General features: G+C 56.4%; 1 protein-coding gene across 27 annotated transcripts in view; it reads left to right on the top strand.

The window, feature by feature from the left end:
* Positions 1-15,439, top strand: part of Ncor2 (nuclear receptor corepressor 2) — a 155,914-nt gene that overhangs the window by 131,558 nt on the left and 8,917 nt on the right. For 13 of the 27 annotated variants that reach the window (XM_050146255.1, XM_050146233.1, XM_050146235.1 and 10 more), the window contains 16 exons: positions 1,654-1,818; positions 2,687-2,823; positions 3,290-3,392; positions 3,506-3,610; positions 3,754-3,851; positions 5,831-5,981; positions 7,483-7,623; positions 7,883-7,963; positions 8,323-8,618; positions 9,519-9,873; positions 11,103-11,324; positions 11,750-12,004; positions 12,722-12,871; positions 12,978-13,115; positions 13,199-13,385; positions 14,653-15,182. In XM_050146255.1, coding sequence (XP_050002212.1) covers positions 1,654-1,818; positions 2,687-2,823; positions 3,290-3,392; positions 3,506-3,610; positions 3,754-3,851; positions 5,831-5,981; positions 7,483-7,623; positions 7,883-7,963; positions 8,323-8,618; positions 9,519-9,873; positions 11,103-11,324; positions 11,750-12,004; positions 12,722-12,871; positions 12,978-13,115; positions 13,199-13,385; positions 14,653-15,182 — 3,114 coding nt within the window. Of the gene's footprint in view, positions 1-1,653; positions 1,819-2,686; positions 2,824-3,289; positions 3,393-3,505; positions 3,611-3,753; positions 3,852-5,830; positions 5,982-7,482; positions 7,624-7,882; positions 7,964-8,322; positions 8,619-9,518; positions 9,874-11,102; positions 11,325-11,749; positions 12,005-12,721; positions 12,872-12,977; positions 13,386-14,652; positions 15,183-15,439 lie in introns of all 27 variants that reach the window. The other 14 variants (XM_050146253.1, XM_050146257.1, XM_050146258.1 and 11 more) reach the window with 9 other exon arrangements.

The raw sequence follows: 15,439 nt of genomic DNA on the forward strand, positions 1-15,439 counted from the left end.
AGGCTAGACAGCTGTGGAAGAGTAGGGCTGAAGCCACCCAGGGCCAGTCAGGTCCTGCTGAGTTGGGGCCCCAGACCCTGGGAAAACAGCCAGCAGCCCATGGTCCCTGAGGCTGGTTCTGGGCCCATCCATGGGGCCAAGGCTGCCTTGTTTCCTAGGCTCCTCCCTGGGGAACATTGCACCTGGCGGCAGGCTCTGTCTCTCTGTGTCTGGCCATAGCTCTGCTCCCCAGGAGACACATGAACCCAACATTCAGGAAGCCAGCTTTCTGTCCTGGCTCCAGCAGGGAACCTCCAGGCCAGGAAGGTCTCTCGGGATCCCTAGGCCCTGCTGGAGGAACAGGTTGTCCATCCTGGCTCTTAGCCACCTGCCTGCATTGACTGGGTCTGACCCCATTTCCCTCCAGCCTGCGACTTCATCTCTGTCCCCTAGCTCTTCAGAGCCAAGCTAGACAGGGCAGCCAAGGTACATAGGGAGCCAGGACACCAAGTGTTTGAACTTCCTGATGGTAGAGGATGTGAATCCCCTGCCAATTCTTCTGTAGCCATCACCTCCCCGGGGTTTGAGTTCAAGGGGAGTTCAACCTTCCCTAAGGGGAGATTTGGGCCGTAACACTTGGACTTCTGCTTTTGCCACATCTTACCTTCAGTATAATCTAGGATTATGTGGGGGTAGCTCAAGTTCATCCTCTTCTGAGGCTGGGGCTCCTGTCCGCCACAATTTCTGGGTGGGTTGTGATTCCCAGAATGTATTCAACTAGGGCTTGCAGTTTAGAACACATTGCAGCTAATACGAGAACTTGTGGAGCCTTGGTGAGTGCTGACCTGACTCTGAGCATCCAGGACCCAAGAGTCACAGGGTATGTCCGTGACAGGCACAGGTCTTGGGCTGCCGCCAGCTGCCTGCGTTCCCAGCTCTCTCCTGCACTCAGCAGCTAGGGCCTCAGTCTTCTCATCAGGAGGGTGAAGGGACAAACTGACTGTGTCATCCCGTAGAGTGCTACTTTTTGCTGCTGTTTGTAGCCATGCGAGTTTCAGTTGACTGGAGAGGTCTCTTTCATCACTGGTCTCGGTCTGATTGCTCACTGTCCCCTGTATGCACCCATATAGGCTTATCAATGCCTGGCTGGGGCGCAGCCCAGTGACCAGCATATAGTAGATGGCTGGTATGCGGACAGCCTCTGCACCAGTGGTCGGCTGGAGCGGCTGCTGCAGCCACGTCCATTGCCGTCTCTGATCAGCCAGCCTGATCCATCACCTTGGTCCTGTGCACCCAGCTGGTGGCATTTGCAGGGAGCCCTGAAGCAAAGATTAGCCCTCTGTCACAGGCCCTCTGGTGTGCCTCTTCAGCTCTGCTATGGATGATAACTCTGTGGATGGAGATGACCGAAGTAGTGAGTGCCACCCTGCCTGAGGGCGTCTTACAAGCCCTCTTGCCTGCCACAGATGGACTATCAATCCCAGAGCCCTGTGGCCCATGCAGTGAGCCAGTCCCATACCAAGCAAGTGTCATGGGGACATGCATGGCAGCACACCTGCCCTACCGTATCCCTGTGCCCCTGTGGTTTGGAGTTCTATCATAGCTGGCCAGTGGGGCCGCAAGGCACAAGGATGGCAGAGCATTCCCTGACTGCCTACTTCCTCGCTCTCTCAGCAGAGAAACCCTCTTTCTTTCCGGCCTTCCCTACTGAAGGCCCGAAGCTATCTACTGAGCCCCCACGCTGGACATCGGGCCTGCCCTTCCCCATCCCTCCACGGGAAGTGATCAAGACTTCCCCGCACGTCCCAGACCCCTCTGCCTTCTCCTACACGCCTCCCGGTGAGTAATGACACCGCTAATTGTGTCTCTGCAGTCAGTGGCAACCAGCTCTTGGCGCTGGCACAGGACTGCATAGTGAAGGGTCCTAGTCAGATGAGACCAGGCTGCAGATTTGGCCTGCTCAGTACTGGGAAGCTGGGGACCCCCTGAGACTTGGGAAAGCTACCATACTATCTTGATGACCATAGGGAGCCATGGGAGGTGCTTGAGCTGGCAACAGGGAGGCCTAGCATGGGCGATACTTTCCACCAGTGACTAAGCCTGAGGGTATTGGTGGGAGGGTGGGGGGTGGCCTTGGTTGTTGACATGCCGTGAGAACAGTTGGAGAGCCTCACTACCATTAAAAGGAACCCGGCCACAAAGATCAGCATCAGCAGGGGCGAGCCCAGGTAGAGCTGACCCTGAAGGATGAGTGTACCAAGGGAGATTGGAGAGTGGGACAGGCATGCCCGGCAAGAGGAATAACATCTGCAAAAGGCCAGAGAGTAGAGGCTCTTGGCACCAGATCAAGCTGTCACAGCAGAGTCACCACCCAGCCAACCCAGGGACCCCCAGTCACATGACCCTGAAATCCGTGCTGTAGGTGACTCTCCTAGAGGTTGTGGGGAGCCATCGTAGGCTCATGGCGTAGGGAGGGGATGGTCTGGTCTGCTGGCTTTGGAAAAGCCCCTTTGACCCCTGTAAGGAGGCGAATCCTAGGGAAGGAGTGGAAATGCAGCGCTGGCTTAGAGGCCTGGATGTGGAACAGGAGGTGGGGGTGCAGGTGTGGAGGGAAGGTCCAGGACGTTAGGGTTCCAGTGGAGGGCTCAGGTCACTGAAGCAGAAGCATGTGGAGGTGCATCCGTATAAACTTAATGTTTCCTTGCAGGTCACTCACTGCCTTTGAACCTCCACGACAGTGTCCGGCCTGTCCTACCACGTCCCCCCATCTCTAATCCCCCACCCCTCATCTCCTCTGCCAAGCATCCCGGCGTACTTGAGAGGCAGCTAGGTGCCATCTCCCAGGTGAGTGCCTCTTGGGCCGGGCCTCCTCATCATCCGGAGCTTTCAAGCCATGGTGCTGGGTGGTGACTGGCACTCAGGCCTGCTGCTTAGACCAGCCGATGGGGCTGTCTGGATGAGGCTGTGCATTCCACTGTTGGGCCTCAGGCAAATGACTCAGCATCTCTGGGTCTCAGTTCACCCTATTAAGTGGGGAGCTGTAGCTGCAGAGGCTGTAGAGTGTCGTGTGGTAAGCTTTGATTGCCTTTGCGGCCGGCCTGCCTGCCCTACAAGCATTCGCACTGTGTCCTTTATGTGAGCATCGCAGTGTCGGTCTGTGTCCTTTATGTGAGCATCGCGGTGTCGGTCTGTCCGCAGCCCTGTACCTGAGAGGGCCAGAGCCATGTCCCTGACCAGTATATCCTCAGGTCCTAGGCAGGGCTCTCCCTGAGTCTGAGTCTGGCTGTGACCTGTTCCCTTGCCCTGGCAGGGAATGTCTGTGCAGCTTCGAGTGCCCCACTCAGAGCATGCCAAGGCCCCCATGGGCCCTCTCACCATGGGGCTGCCTCTTGCTGTGGACCCTAAGAAGCTGGGTGAGTGCCTATGACCCTTTGGCTCCTGTGACCTCTGCTGAGGGGTGGGCAGTCTTGGCCTAGGGAGTCCGGTGGAAGGGGCAGCCTGAGACCTCTGTGTATTGTCTCCCCAGCCCCATTCAGTGGAGTGAAGCAGGAACAGCTGTCCCCACGGGGTCAGACTGGGCCACCTGAGAGTCTGGGAGTACCCACTGCTCAGGAGACCTCTGTGCTGAGAGGTAAGACCCAGCCAACCATCTTCAGCTCCTAGAGACCCCGAAAGCTCACTTCATGGCTGTCTCTTTACCCTTGAGACACTGAAGGGGATAGTTGGGTGACTTTCAGACTTGGGACCCTAAGAACTGTGTCTTTCATTTTCCAGGGACAGCACTGGGCTCCACCGCCAGTGGGAGCATCACCAAGGGCCTCCCCAGTACGCGGGCCGCAGACGGCCCCAGCTACCGTGGCTCTATCACCCATGTAGGTGCTAGGGGCAGGGTGGTGCAGGCAGAGAGAACGGATTGGGATGGGATGATCTCTGAGCAGATGAGAGATGCTGGACTGAATGGCCGCTGTGCGTGGGTGGGGGCAGGTCTAGGGAGATGCTAGACTGAATGGCTGCTGTGCGGGGGTGGGGGCAGGTCTAGGGAGATAAACAGAACAAATGTCACATCTCAGGCAGTTAGGTGCGGCAGAAACCAGCCACAGATAGGGATACAGGCAGGGTGACCAGAGTGTCAGGAGTCACAATACAGTGAAGTGCCTGGACTCAGAAAGTCCCCAGGGCCAGGAAGAGGCAAGTGATGTCAGCTAGCATGGCCAGAAGAAGCACATGAAGTAGGGTCGGCAGCTGACTCCTGGCATATCACATGTAGTACCACTGGGCGTGGTCAAGCACACCCCCTCAGAGGGCTTCCAGCCTCAAGGCTGCCCACCATAGTGTCCTTTCAACTCAATACCGGGACAGACTTTGATGCCCCAGGCTTTCCCTGGAGTCTGTTCGGAAATCAAGGGCTTTTGAAGGCAAAGAGCAGAAGCTGAGGGGCAAAAATTCGGCCATATGCTCTGGCACCAGTGACCCTCCCTGACTCAGTTTCCCCTCTGAGAAAAATATTATCACCAGGAGAGTTATTCCAAGGAGGTCATAGGTCAGCAAGGTCACAAGGTCAGCATGCAGAACTTCCGGGCCAGGTCAGAGGGTGCTGGCTCTCGAAGGCTGGAGACCCTTTCCACTGATTAAAGGGAGAGAGATCTGTGCTCTGGGGCCTGTCTCTTTGGGACAGAGTCAGTGCAAAGGTGTTGATAGGACCCACATGGGGGGCAGGTAGAGACTATGCACCCCGCTGTTGTCTGGCTACCCTGGAGCCCAAGGTCATGCCGTCCGTCCCATGTTCTGCTCAGCTCCCAGGATTGCGCTCAGGTTTTGGAGCAGGCTGAGTGGGTCATGGTGGCTCCCCATGTTCTTTGGATTTTGTCCAGTTGGTTCTGCAGAACAAAACCACAGTCTGTCTGTATTTCTGTCCTCAGAGGCCAGTCCTGCCATGCTCGGAGCCCCCAGACAGCAGAGCCTCCCTTTTCCCCAGAGCCTGTCTGGGTTTTTTTTTTTTTTTTAACATACACCTGGCCTGGCAAGCACCCATCAGATGCTTTAGAAAACCAGACTCTGAGTAAGGGGAGGCTCCCAGAATCAGCCCATCCTGCTCCTACCCCATGGGGACTACTCAGCAGGAGAGAGCTCAGGATTTGGGGGCACTCTGTTGGGGTCTCTGAGAACCAAACCAGAGTCCTCGTTATGTGGATGTCAACGAATTCTCAGAAAAGCGAAGTGACCTGTTATCAGGTCCGGCTCCAGAGCTACACCAGTGACCCCGTTCATGTTCACAGAAGTCACCTAAGGTGGATCCTACCCCACGAGACTGAATTCTGTTGGTTTGACACTTCTGGTGGGGAGCTTACCTGCTCTAAATCAGTGTTTCTTAGTTGGTCAGACTTGTCCTCAGGGACACCAGGTGGCATCTAGGGTAGACAGAGGGTGCAGGAGTATTGAGTCAATAGCGGCTGGTTAAAGCTTCCTGAGTGATCATAACTGCTCCATACCTCAGTTTCCATATTTGAAGTAGATAGAGTAATAGCATCTAGCCTAATGTGGTGGCTCAGACCTGTCGTCCCAGCTCTCGGAAGGCTGAGGCAGGAGGATGGTGCATTCCAGGCTAACCTGAACTATAGAAAGAGAGACCTTGTCTCTATGAAGCAGTGTAATACTATTGATAGTTTCTATGGAAGGGTGTTCACAACAGCAACAGCGCTGGCACTAAGAAGCCAGTGACGAGGGACGCCGGCATCAGTGCTGAGTGAGGGTCTGTCTCTGTGTTCTGCCATGCTTCGCAGGGTGGCGGAGTGAGTCGTGGGTGGTGAGAGTCACCCACAGATCTGGGTATTCATCCCTCTTCTCCCTGTAGGGCACGCCAGCTGATGTCCTTTACAAGGGAACCATCAGCAGGATCGTCGGGGAGGACAGCCCAAGTCGGCTTGACCGGGCACGAGAGGACACCCTGCCCAAAGGCCATGTCATCTATGAGGGCAAGAAGGGCCACGTTCTGTCCTATGAAGGTCAGTATAGACCACAGACAGCCATGAGGCAGTGGTAGTTAGGTGGGGTGGCTGTGCCTGTCCCCCTTTCTTTCCATTTCCAGGCTCTCTGTTTTCAAGACAGACATAAAAAGGAGACTGGGAACAAGAACACACCAGACAGTACCTGTCTGCCAGCTCGGGATGCCCCTGCAAGGGCTATGCTGGAAACCCAGTGTTGGTTAGGAGGCATGAAGCTGGGACGCCAGATGCATCCCCAGACAGCCAGTTGTGGCATGTCTACACTTAGTTGAAAGGCGGAGGTCCTGGCAGGTAGGGTGGAAGGCAGGCAGGTGCCTTTGGAGCTGGTGCTATGCTACTCTAGGTAGGCTTCACAGGTTGAGGAGATAGATATACTTCCATATGAGGAGATAGTACTGGCCCTGGAGGGACAAGGCAGCTCTGGTTAGCGAGGAGCTGTGGAGCTTGTAGAGGTATCTTTAGCCGCAGGTAGAGCTAAGGTAATACCGGGAAGCAGTTAGGGAGTGACTTCCTGTCCTGCAGGCATACCACCCAGGTCAGGGCTGGCCTTGGTGGCTTCCCCAGCATAGGCTGGGAAAGCTGGGAGCAGTTTTAAGAGCCATGACAGGGAAAACCTGTGGCAGAGCCGTGACACACTGCTCTCTGGCCATACAAAGTGGCCAGTGCAGCCCGAGATTTGAACCTATGCCTGAGGAAGTATCTCCCAATGGCCAGGTACCCATCCCCTGTACTACCAACTGCAGGTCTGGGACCTGCCAGCTTCTCTATTCCTTGAGCCCCACAGCCTCTTAGTCCTGGAGGTACAAGTGGGCCCGTGTGGCTTTGGTACCTGCCTGCGGAGCACAGTCTTGGGACCAGGACTGCAGTGCCAGCTGCATGTCCTTCTGACAGCCCCTGGTGATGATAGAGCTGTCTGACAGAGGTCCTAGTCCGAGCCCTGAGTCACAGCTTGGGAGCCTCCACAGCCTCAGATTGTGACCTAGCCTGTCTGTGTGGAGATTTGGATGCCCTCTGTCCTTTCCAGGCCCAGTGGGTCTGAAGCAGTTCAGGGTGCGTCTTCTTTCCTGCTCCAGCTGCCAGCCTTCTCCTTGTGACCTCCCGTGTCTCAGAATATCCCAAGTTACTGAAGCAAAGCCACTCACTGCTGGGCATGCTAGTGTAAAATGGCTTCACGTGGTCACACACATCTGTGCACACGCAGCTACACAGAAGCTTATGGGAGCTTCCTTGTGTACACAAACTGTGTTGATGTGTTTTTGTTAATGTGAGGATATACCCATGGGCACAGATGCACACCCACCAACACAACAGTGGGCCGCACCACCCTGCTCTCAGTTTTCAATTGAGCTGGTTCCAGGGTCTCATAGGCTCAGCCAGCCTGCCTCCCAGCAGTGGGATGGCAGGGCCTCCTCCTTGCTCTACCTGTTTGCAGGCCAAACCCCATGCCTGTGGTGCCAGCACCCTACAGCCACCCCACACTGTATGTTCTTTCTTGTCCCAGGTGGTATATCCGTGTCACAGTGCTCCAAGGAAGACGGCAGGAGCAGCTCGGGTCCACCCCATGAAACTGCCGCCCCTAAGCGCACATATGATATGATGGAGGGCCGTGTGGGCAGGACCATCACCTCAGCCAGCATCGAGGGTAAGTGGCCTGCTGTCCCAGGAGCCTCCCAGACACCCAGGCTGGGGTGGAAAGGTGACATCTTGACATTCCTGGAGGGAGCCTTTCGATGTTGGCCCAGTGTTGACCGAGAAACTGAGACTCAGCCTAGAGTAGAGCAGGGCCAGGGAAAGGGACGCTTACTTGCTGGGTCTTATGTCATGAAGGAGGAGACTGGTGTTGGTGACCCCCAGCCCTCTGGACACCTTATGGTAAGTAACACCATCCCTTCCCTCTCCAGGACTCATGGGCCGTGCCATCCCCGAGCAGCACAGCCCCCATCTCAAGGAGCAACATCACATCCGAGGCTCCATCACACAAGGTACACCCCCACCCCTACCCCTGTCCCTTGGTGCAATTCTGTGCACAGGGTGATAGAGGCTGGGAGTTTGGGAACAGGGAACGCGCCTCCCCCATGCATGTGGAGTCACTACAGCTGCTGCGCTTGGAGAGGCTCAGACTGAATGACTCTTCAGCTCTGTCTCTGTGATGAGCCTCACAGTGTGGTTTCAGTTAGTGCCCTCACTTCATATGAAGAAATAGGCTCAGAGAAGTCAGTATGTATACCCAAGGTCACACAGGAAAAGAGGGTTTGAACTCAGGCAGTCTAGATCTAGGCATGGGGAGCCCCCAGACTGAGCCAGGCAAGGCCATGGAGAGTCAATGCTGTCTGCCTGGCAGGAATCCCGCGGTCATATGTGGAGGCCCAGGAGGACTACTTACGTCGGGAGGCCAAGCTCTTGAAGCGAGAGGGCACACCCCCACCCCCACCCCCACCGCGGGACCTGACCGAGCCCTACAAGACCCGGCCCCTGGACCCTCTGGGTCCCCTGAAGCTGAAGCCAGCTCACGAGGGTGTGGTAGCGACTGTGAAGGAGGCGGGCCGCTCTATCCATGAGATCCCGCGAGAGGAGCTGCGCCGCACACCTGAACTGCCCCTGGCCCCACGGCCTCTCAAGGAGGGTTCCATCACCCAGGTATTAGGAGCACATAGGAGGAGCCTGAGGATGCGCTCATACTGACCCCGTGGCATTGGTGCATAAATTAAGGCCCAGAGAGATTGGCAGCTTGCTCTGGGTGGCTGATGGCATTTGTGAAACCCAAGTCATGAACCCCTAACTCTCACCATCTCCACCTGCACATTGCGCACCAAGAGGCTCCCTGGGGAACTGGTCCCACCCCTAGAGCCACTGTCCCACCCATGGCCATGGCTTGATGGGAAAGAGAAAGGCAAAGCAGCCGGGCAAAGGCATCTAGGGAGGGACTGTCACCTGATGCCAAGGACACCCAGCGGCGGACTAGAATGGTTCTAGAGAATTCTTTTGAACATCAAGGTGCCACCCTCTTTTAGAACATTAACCAAAATACTGGGCCCTGCTGAATTCCAACACTTGGGAGGCTGAGCCAGGAGGATTTTAAGTTCGAGGCTACCCTAGACAAAGCAATACTCAGGCTTAATACCCTTCCCCAAAATTTTAAAGTTCAACAATATCAAAAACACTGAGTAGAAATTGAGATCTGGGGCCTAACTGTGCCCAGTATTTCCAGCCTGGCGAGGGCCATAGGATCGTCTCCATGATGTCCAGCGCACAGTTCCCTTCTCCATGGTGCCCTCTGAGCCCCAATAGTGAATGTACTGGAGCTGCAGCCTGGGGTCACAGGTGCGCCTGGCTTACACTTCTGTAGTGTTACAGGATGGTGGAGGTCCACAGGGTGAGGAAGGTTGTGTTCACCCACAGTTGGCCTCCCTCTGGCTGGATCAGTGGGCGGCTCTGGGGCTGCAGCCAGGCTCCAAGACACCACCCTGTCCTGTGCAGAAAGAAGTACAGGAAGGGCAGCAGCCGGGCAGCCAGTACAGACCTGCACCCTCTTCCTAGGGCACACCGCTCAAGTACGACTCTGGGCCACCCTCCACTGGCACCAAAAAACACGATGTGCGTTCCATCATCGGCAGTCCCGGCCGGCCCTTTCCTGCCCTGCATCCGCTGGACATGATGGCCGACGCCCGAGCACTGGAGCGTGCCTGCTACGAAGAGAGTCTAAAGAGCCGGTCAGGGACCAGCAGCAGTGCAGGAGGCTCCATCACACGTGGAGCCCCAGTCGTCGTGCCTGATTTAGGCAAGCCACGGCAAAGCCCACTGACCTACGAAGACCATGGGGCGCCCTTCACCAGCCACCTGCCACGTGGCTCACCTGTGACTACGCGGGAGCCCACGCCACGTCTTCAGGAAGGTGAGTAACGCTCCCACAGGTTGCCAGCCACTGGCTCCTGCCACAGCCAGTCTGTCTACTGCCCTGCCTCCACACGGCATACATAGCCTCTTTGCTCCCTCTTACCAACCTTTTTAAAACAATTTCCATTAAGGCTGAGGAGAGGCTCAGTGGCTAAAGTACTTGCTGCACAAGCATGAGGACCTGAGTTCAAACTCCCTGCACCCACATAAGCCAGGCACACTCAGCACAACTGCAGTCCTCTGTAGCGAGCTGCATGGTGTCACACCTGATGGAGATGTATAATCAACTCCTGAGATGGCTAAGGCCTGACCTATGCTATGATCACGCAGTGATTATCAGCTGCCTGCATATGCGTGAACCTATGGGCAGTGCCCACCTGGCAGTTCGGGGTTGGCAGCCCATGCCTACTTAAGTGCTGGGAGAGGTTTGCCTAGAGAGAGAGAGGGAAAGAGGGAAGGGAAAAGATTACTGTGAATAAAGTCCTGAAAACTGCTGCAAGAAGAGCTCCGGGTGTTGCGTTTTCCTTGCTGGTCGAGGGTGGGCGCGACAATCCTCATGCTTTGCAATGAGATGGAAGGCCAAGATAGAATCTCCTGAAGGCCACAGCCCCTGAAGGGCAGTCCCCGTCTCAGCCATGACAGAAAGTGGGGACGTTTAAAGCTGTCTTCTGACCCCCATCCCTCCCTCCTCCCCCCACATACGCACATATCATGGCCTGTGTGTACTTACACTCATGTGCACACACACAACATTTACAATAGTAATAGTTTAAATGAAACGTTCCCATTCTTTAGTGGTCTAAACGCCATATGTGGGTCCCCTCTTTCACTCTACTTCTGATTCTTTCAGCCCATCCCCCTCCTTGACTTCCCCTGCCATTCTCAGCTCCTTCCACACATGCAGCTTTTGCATGTGGTAGCCCTCGTCACCCTGTTCAAATGTCAGAGCCTGGGGAGGCTGTGCCACCTCCAGCCAGTGCTCCCTTCCTTGTCATCCGTCTCTTACCTGTGACAGTGGCTCCTCGGGGTTCGGCGATCTTGTCTGCTTTGTTCTTGGGGTGATCCCTCTTCTCATCATGGGCACTGCCAGCCCATGGAGAATTCAGGCTGATGACATGAATGAATGAGCAGTGATGGGGAGAATCGATGTTTTCCTAAGTCACACAGAGGCCAGCATAGCCCAGTGGCTCTCCTCTAAGGCTGAGACCAGTTGACCTGTCCCCACAGGCAGCCTTCTGTCCAGCAAGGCATCCCAGGACCGGAAGCTGACATCGACACCCCGGGAGATCGCCAAGTCCCCACACAGCACTGTGCCCGAGCACCACCCCCACCCCATCTCCCCCTATGAACACTTGCTCCGCGGTGTTAGTGGTGTGGACCTGTACCGCAGCCACATCCCGCTGGCCTTTGACCCCGCCTCCATACCCCGAGGGATCCATTTGGATGCAGGTGGGTACCCTAGGCCTGCAGGTGTGGCGGTCATAATTCCCCGGGTAGGACATTCAGGATCTGGAGGGAGGTGGGGTAGGCTTAGCTCTGAGATCACCAGCAGGTTCTAGGGGTCAGGCTGGGTCTCCTGTTTCTCAGTGGGCTTCTTTTCCTGCAGGACTTACTTGTGCTTTGCAGGTGTCTTAAATGAGGGCTCCAGTGTGTGCCATGATGCACAGCCATTTTCATGGCTCCGTTGTTTGGGTGTCAAGACCTATATTTTGATATGTATATTGGGAGTGGTTCTCACAGCCTTGACAGCAGACACCCCACACAATCAGGGAGCGTGTCTTAAGCTCTGTGTGCACGTTTGCGTGGCATGTGGGTGCACGGGGAAAGGGAGCACAAAGTCAGGCACGGGCACCTGACCCTCCCTCTCTCCCCAGCAGCCGCGGCCTACTACCTGCCCCGGCACCTAGCCCCCAGCCCCGCCTACCCACACCTGTACCCACCTTACCTCATCCGCGGCTACCCTGACACCGCGGCCCTGGAGAACCGCCAGACCATCATCAATGACTACATCACCTCGCAGCAAATGCACCACAATGCTGCCTCTGCCATGGCCCAGCGCGCTGATATGCTGAGGGGTCTGTCGCCACGAGAGTCCTCGCTGGCCCTCAATTATGCCGCTGGCCCACGAGGTAAGTGGCCTAGGACTGTTCTTCAGGGCCTTGTCCTGTGCCTTCCTGTGCTGTGGTGTGCAAAAGATACTAGTGTCTCTGTGTATCCTGCACTATACAAGGTGAGCAGAACGGGCCACGTGGATGCCACCGAGTGCGGCGGTTGGCTGGGTGGACTTGGGGGAAGAGGGGCGATGTTTCTCGTATCAGTTCACATCTAGCAACAGTGTGAGTAGCGGCATCTCTTGCTGTCGTGCACATGGGCCTTGACGTGGGCCCGTGTGCATGATCTTTCAGCATCCGAGAGATGAGAACACAGGCTGGGAGTGTGGTATTGCCCACCTCTACTCTTAAAAACTCAGGAGGTTAGAAGCAGGAGGATCAGGAGTTCAAGGCCAGCCTCAGCTACGTAGAGTTTGAGGCTAACCTGGGCTACGTGATATGCTCTCAATACAAATCACAGAAAAGAAAGAGAAAAGAAAGTCTGAGGCTGTTTGGAGCACTGATTCCTAGAGTCTTCAAACAGCCCGGGTCCCTTTGTTAGGTTTGTTCAAAGATGACATTGTAGATCCTGAAGCCACTCTGGGGGCTGTGGGGGTGAGGCCTGAATGCAGGGAGCTGACTGTAGGACAGGGCTGTCTGCAAGGGGGAGGCAGTGCTTTGGCTCAGGAAATGTTGGTTGAGAGGTACTACGTGCCAAGGCGGCCAGGCTCCTACAACTGACATCCCCCCCCACAGGTATTATCGACCTGTCCCAAGTGCCACACCTGCCCGTGCTGGTGCCACCAACGCCAGGCACCCCTGCCACCGCCATCGACCGCCTTGCCTACCTCCCCACGGCGCCCCCACCCTTCAGCAGCCGCCACAGCAGTTCACCGCTGTCCCCAGGTGCGCCTACCAAGTGGGTGGGTGGGTACGTGCCTCATTCCTTTGCTCCCTGGGTAAATGCTCACCCACTGGGCTCTAGCTCAGACTCTGACCTTGGGGTTTCCAGGAGGCCCCACTCACCTGGCTAAACCAACTGCCACATCCTCGTCAGAGCGGGAACGGGAACGGGACCGTGAGCGAGAACGAGACAAATCCATCCTCACCTCTACCACGACAGTGGAGCATGCACCCATCTGGAGACCCGGTAGGGCACCCCAGACCCCGCCCCACCCCCAGGTCCTCATGGGCCACCTGGGCCTGCCCCCTGACTCGGCGGCCTGTCACCAGGTACGGAGCAGAGCAGCGGGGCTGGGGGCAGCAGCCGCCCCGCCTCCCACACCCACCAGCACTCGCCCATCTCCCCCCGGACCCAGGACGCCTTGCAGCAGAGGCCCAGTGTGCTGCACAACACGAGCATGAAGGGCGTGGTCACCTCCGTGGAACCCAGCACGCCCACGGTCCTGAGGTGGGCCAGGTTGGCACCGGGGGGAAACAAGCCTGGGGGGAGGGCACACAGATGGATGCGCTGAGTGGGAGGGGATTGTGTGGATGGGCAGATGGGTAGAGAGTCGAGCAGACGGCAGGATTGGTAGGTGGGTGGAGGAATGTATTGGCAAGAATGTTATGAGAGAGTTGGGTAGATGGGTGGTGCTGAGGCAGGTGGAGGATGGCTCAGAGAAGGGTATGCGGTGGGTAGATGAGATGTACAGGTAGCTGGGCAGAGTATGGTGGATAGAGCATGCTTTGGGTAGACAGGTGTATATGGGTGGACAGAGCAAGAATGATGGCTAACTGCGTGGCAGGGGGAGGGATGGATGGGTGGGTGGGTGGGTGGGTGGGTGGGTGGATGGATGGGTGGATGGCAAGCTGATGAGTGGGCAAATGGGTAGATGGATGAATATGTGGGAATGCAGGCAGATGGATGGGTCAGGTGGATGAATGGATGGGTTGGAGGGGAGGCAGATGAATGGATGGGTAGGTGGTAAGTGGATGGATGGGTGGATGAGAGCAGAGTGATGGACAGGTAGGCAAACATAGATGAATGAGCAGCTGAGTGGGCCGGCATGTGGGCGGGTGGATGATGGGCAGCTGGATGGTGCATATGTGAGCAGGTGGGTGGGAGATGGATGAATGGATGGGTAGATGTGATGGAGAGGTGAGCAGATGGATGCAGTGTGGACGGTGGGTGAGTGGACGGACGGATGGGCTGTGAGCATGAGTCAGTTGGTGGTACTTAGTATATCAGGCTCAGGAGGACCAATTTGAAGAAAAGGGAACAGGGGGCTTAGTGGAGCTGCAGTGCTGGTGCTGCCCGGGATACCAGTCCCATGTCCCCTGGCTCGTGTGCTTTGCTGCTGAGAGGCTATGCATCTGTGCCAGCTTCTAGGAGCGCCTCCTGCTTGGGCTTCTGCCCTCTGCTCACCTCCATCGCATCTGGCCGTGCGGCAGTGGCCATCCTTGGGAAAGAATAGTCTGTCTTTTCCTGTATGGGTGCTGTCTTCTCAGAAGCTCTGGCATCCTTGCCTTAATTGGTGCTGAATTCTCAGGGTTGGGATGGTACTTGGTGCCTGGTAGGAACTCAGTGAAAAGCTTTGGGCAAGAGGGACTGAATGGGCCAGCATAGGTCAGTCAGGAGGGCAGGCTTATTTGGGAGTCTCAGAGTGCGAGCATCTATTAGTCATCGGCAGGGGCTCCGAGGGGGTGGCCAACGCTCTCTGAACCTTTCTTTCTCTCCCTTCCAGGTCCACTTCCACCTCGTCACCTGTCCGCCCAGCTGCCACATTCCCACCTGCTACCCACTGCCCACTCGGTGGCACCCTTGAAGGGGTCTACCCTACCCTCATGGAGCCCGTCCTGTTACCCAAGGAAACTTCGCGGGTTACCCGGCCTGAGCGGCCCCGTGTGGACACTGGTCATGCCTTCCTCGCCAAGCCCCCAGCCCGGGAGCCTTCCTCCTCACCCAGCAAGAGCTCTGAGCCCCGATCCCTAGCACCCCCCAGCTCCAGCCACACAGCCATCGCCCGCACCCCAGCAAAGAGCCTTGCACCCCACCATGCCAGTCCGGACCCGCCGGCGCCTGCCTCGGCCTCAGATCTGCACCGAGAAAAGACTCAAAGTAAACCCTTTTCCATCCAGGAATTGGAACTCCGTTCTCTGGGTAAGACCACCCTGACAGCGGCCACGTTCATAGACGCAATAATCACGCGTCAAATTGCTCACGAAAGGGGGCCGCGAGAAGGAGGTTCGCTGGCCAACGACTCCCCAGGCGACGGTAAGACTTCCGGCCCGCCGCCTGCCTACCCCATCTGTGGCCTAAAGATATTTTCAGATCTTTGCTTTTAATTTTTCCTCCCCTTTTTTGGTTGGTTTTGGTATTTTGTTTTGAGCTCGTCCTCGTCGTTCACACGCTGTGGTGACTCCAGCCCGCACGGGGCACTCATCTGCACATCCTTTCATCATGAGTTTTTTTGGTTTTGTTGTTTTTTTTTTTTTTCCTTTTTCTTTTTTCTTTTTGGATTTTTTCGCCTT

Source organism: Alexandromys fortis, unplaced genomic scaffold, assembly GCF_014885135.2.
Source record: "Alexandromys fortis isolate MF-2015 unplaced genomic scaffold, M_Fortis_MF-2015_v1.1 scaffold_56, whole genome shotgun sequence".
Lineage (NCBI taxonomy): Eukaryota > Metazoa > Chordata > Mammalia > Rodentia > Cricetidae > Alexandromys > Alexandromys fortis.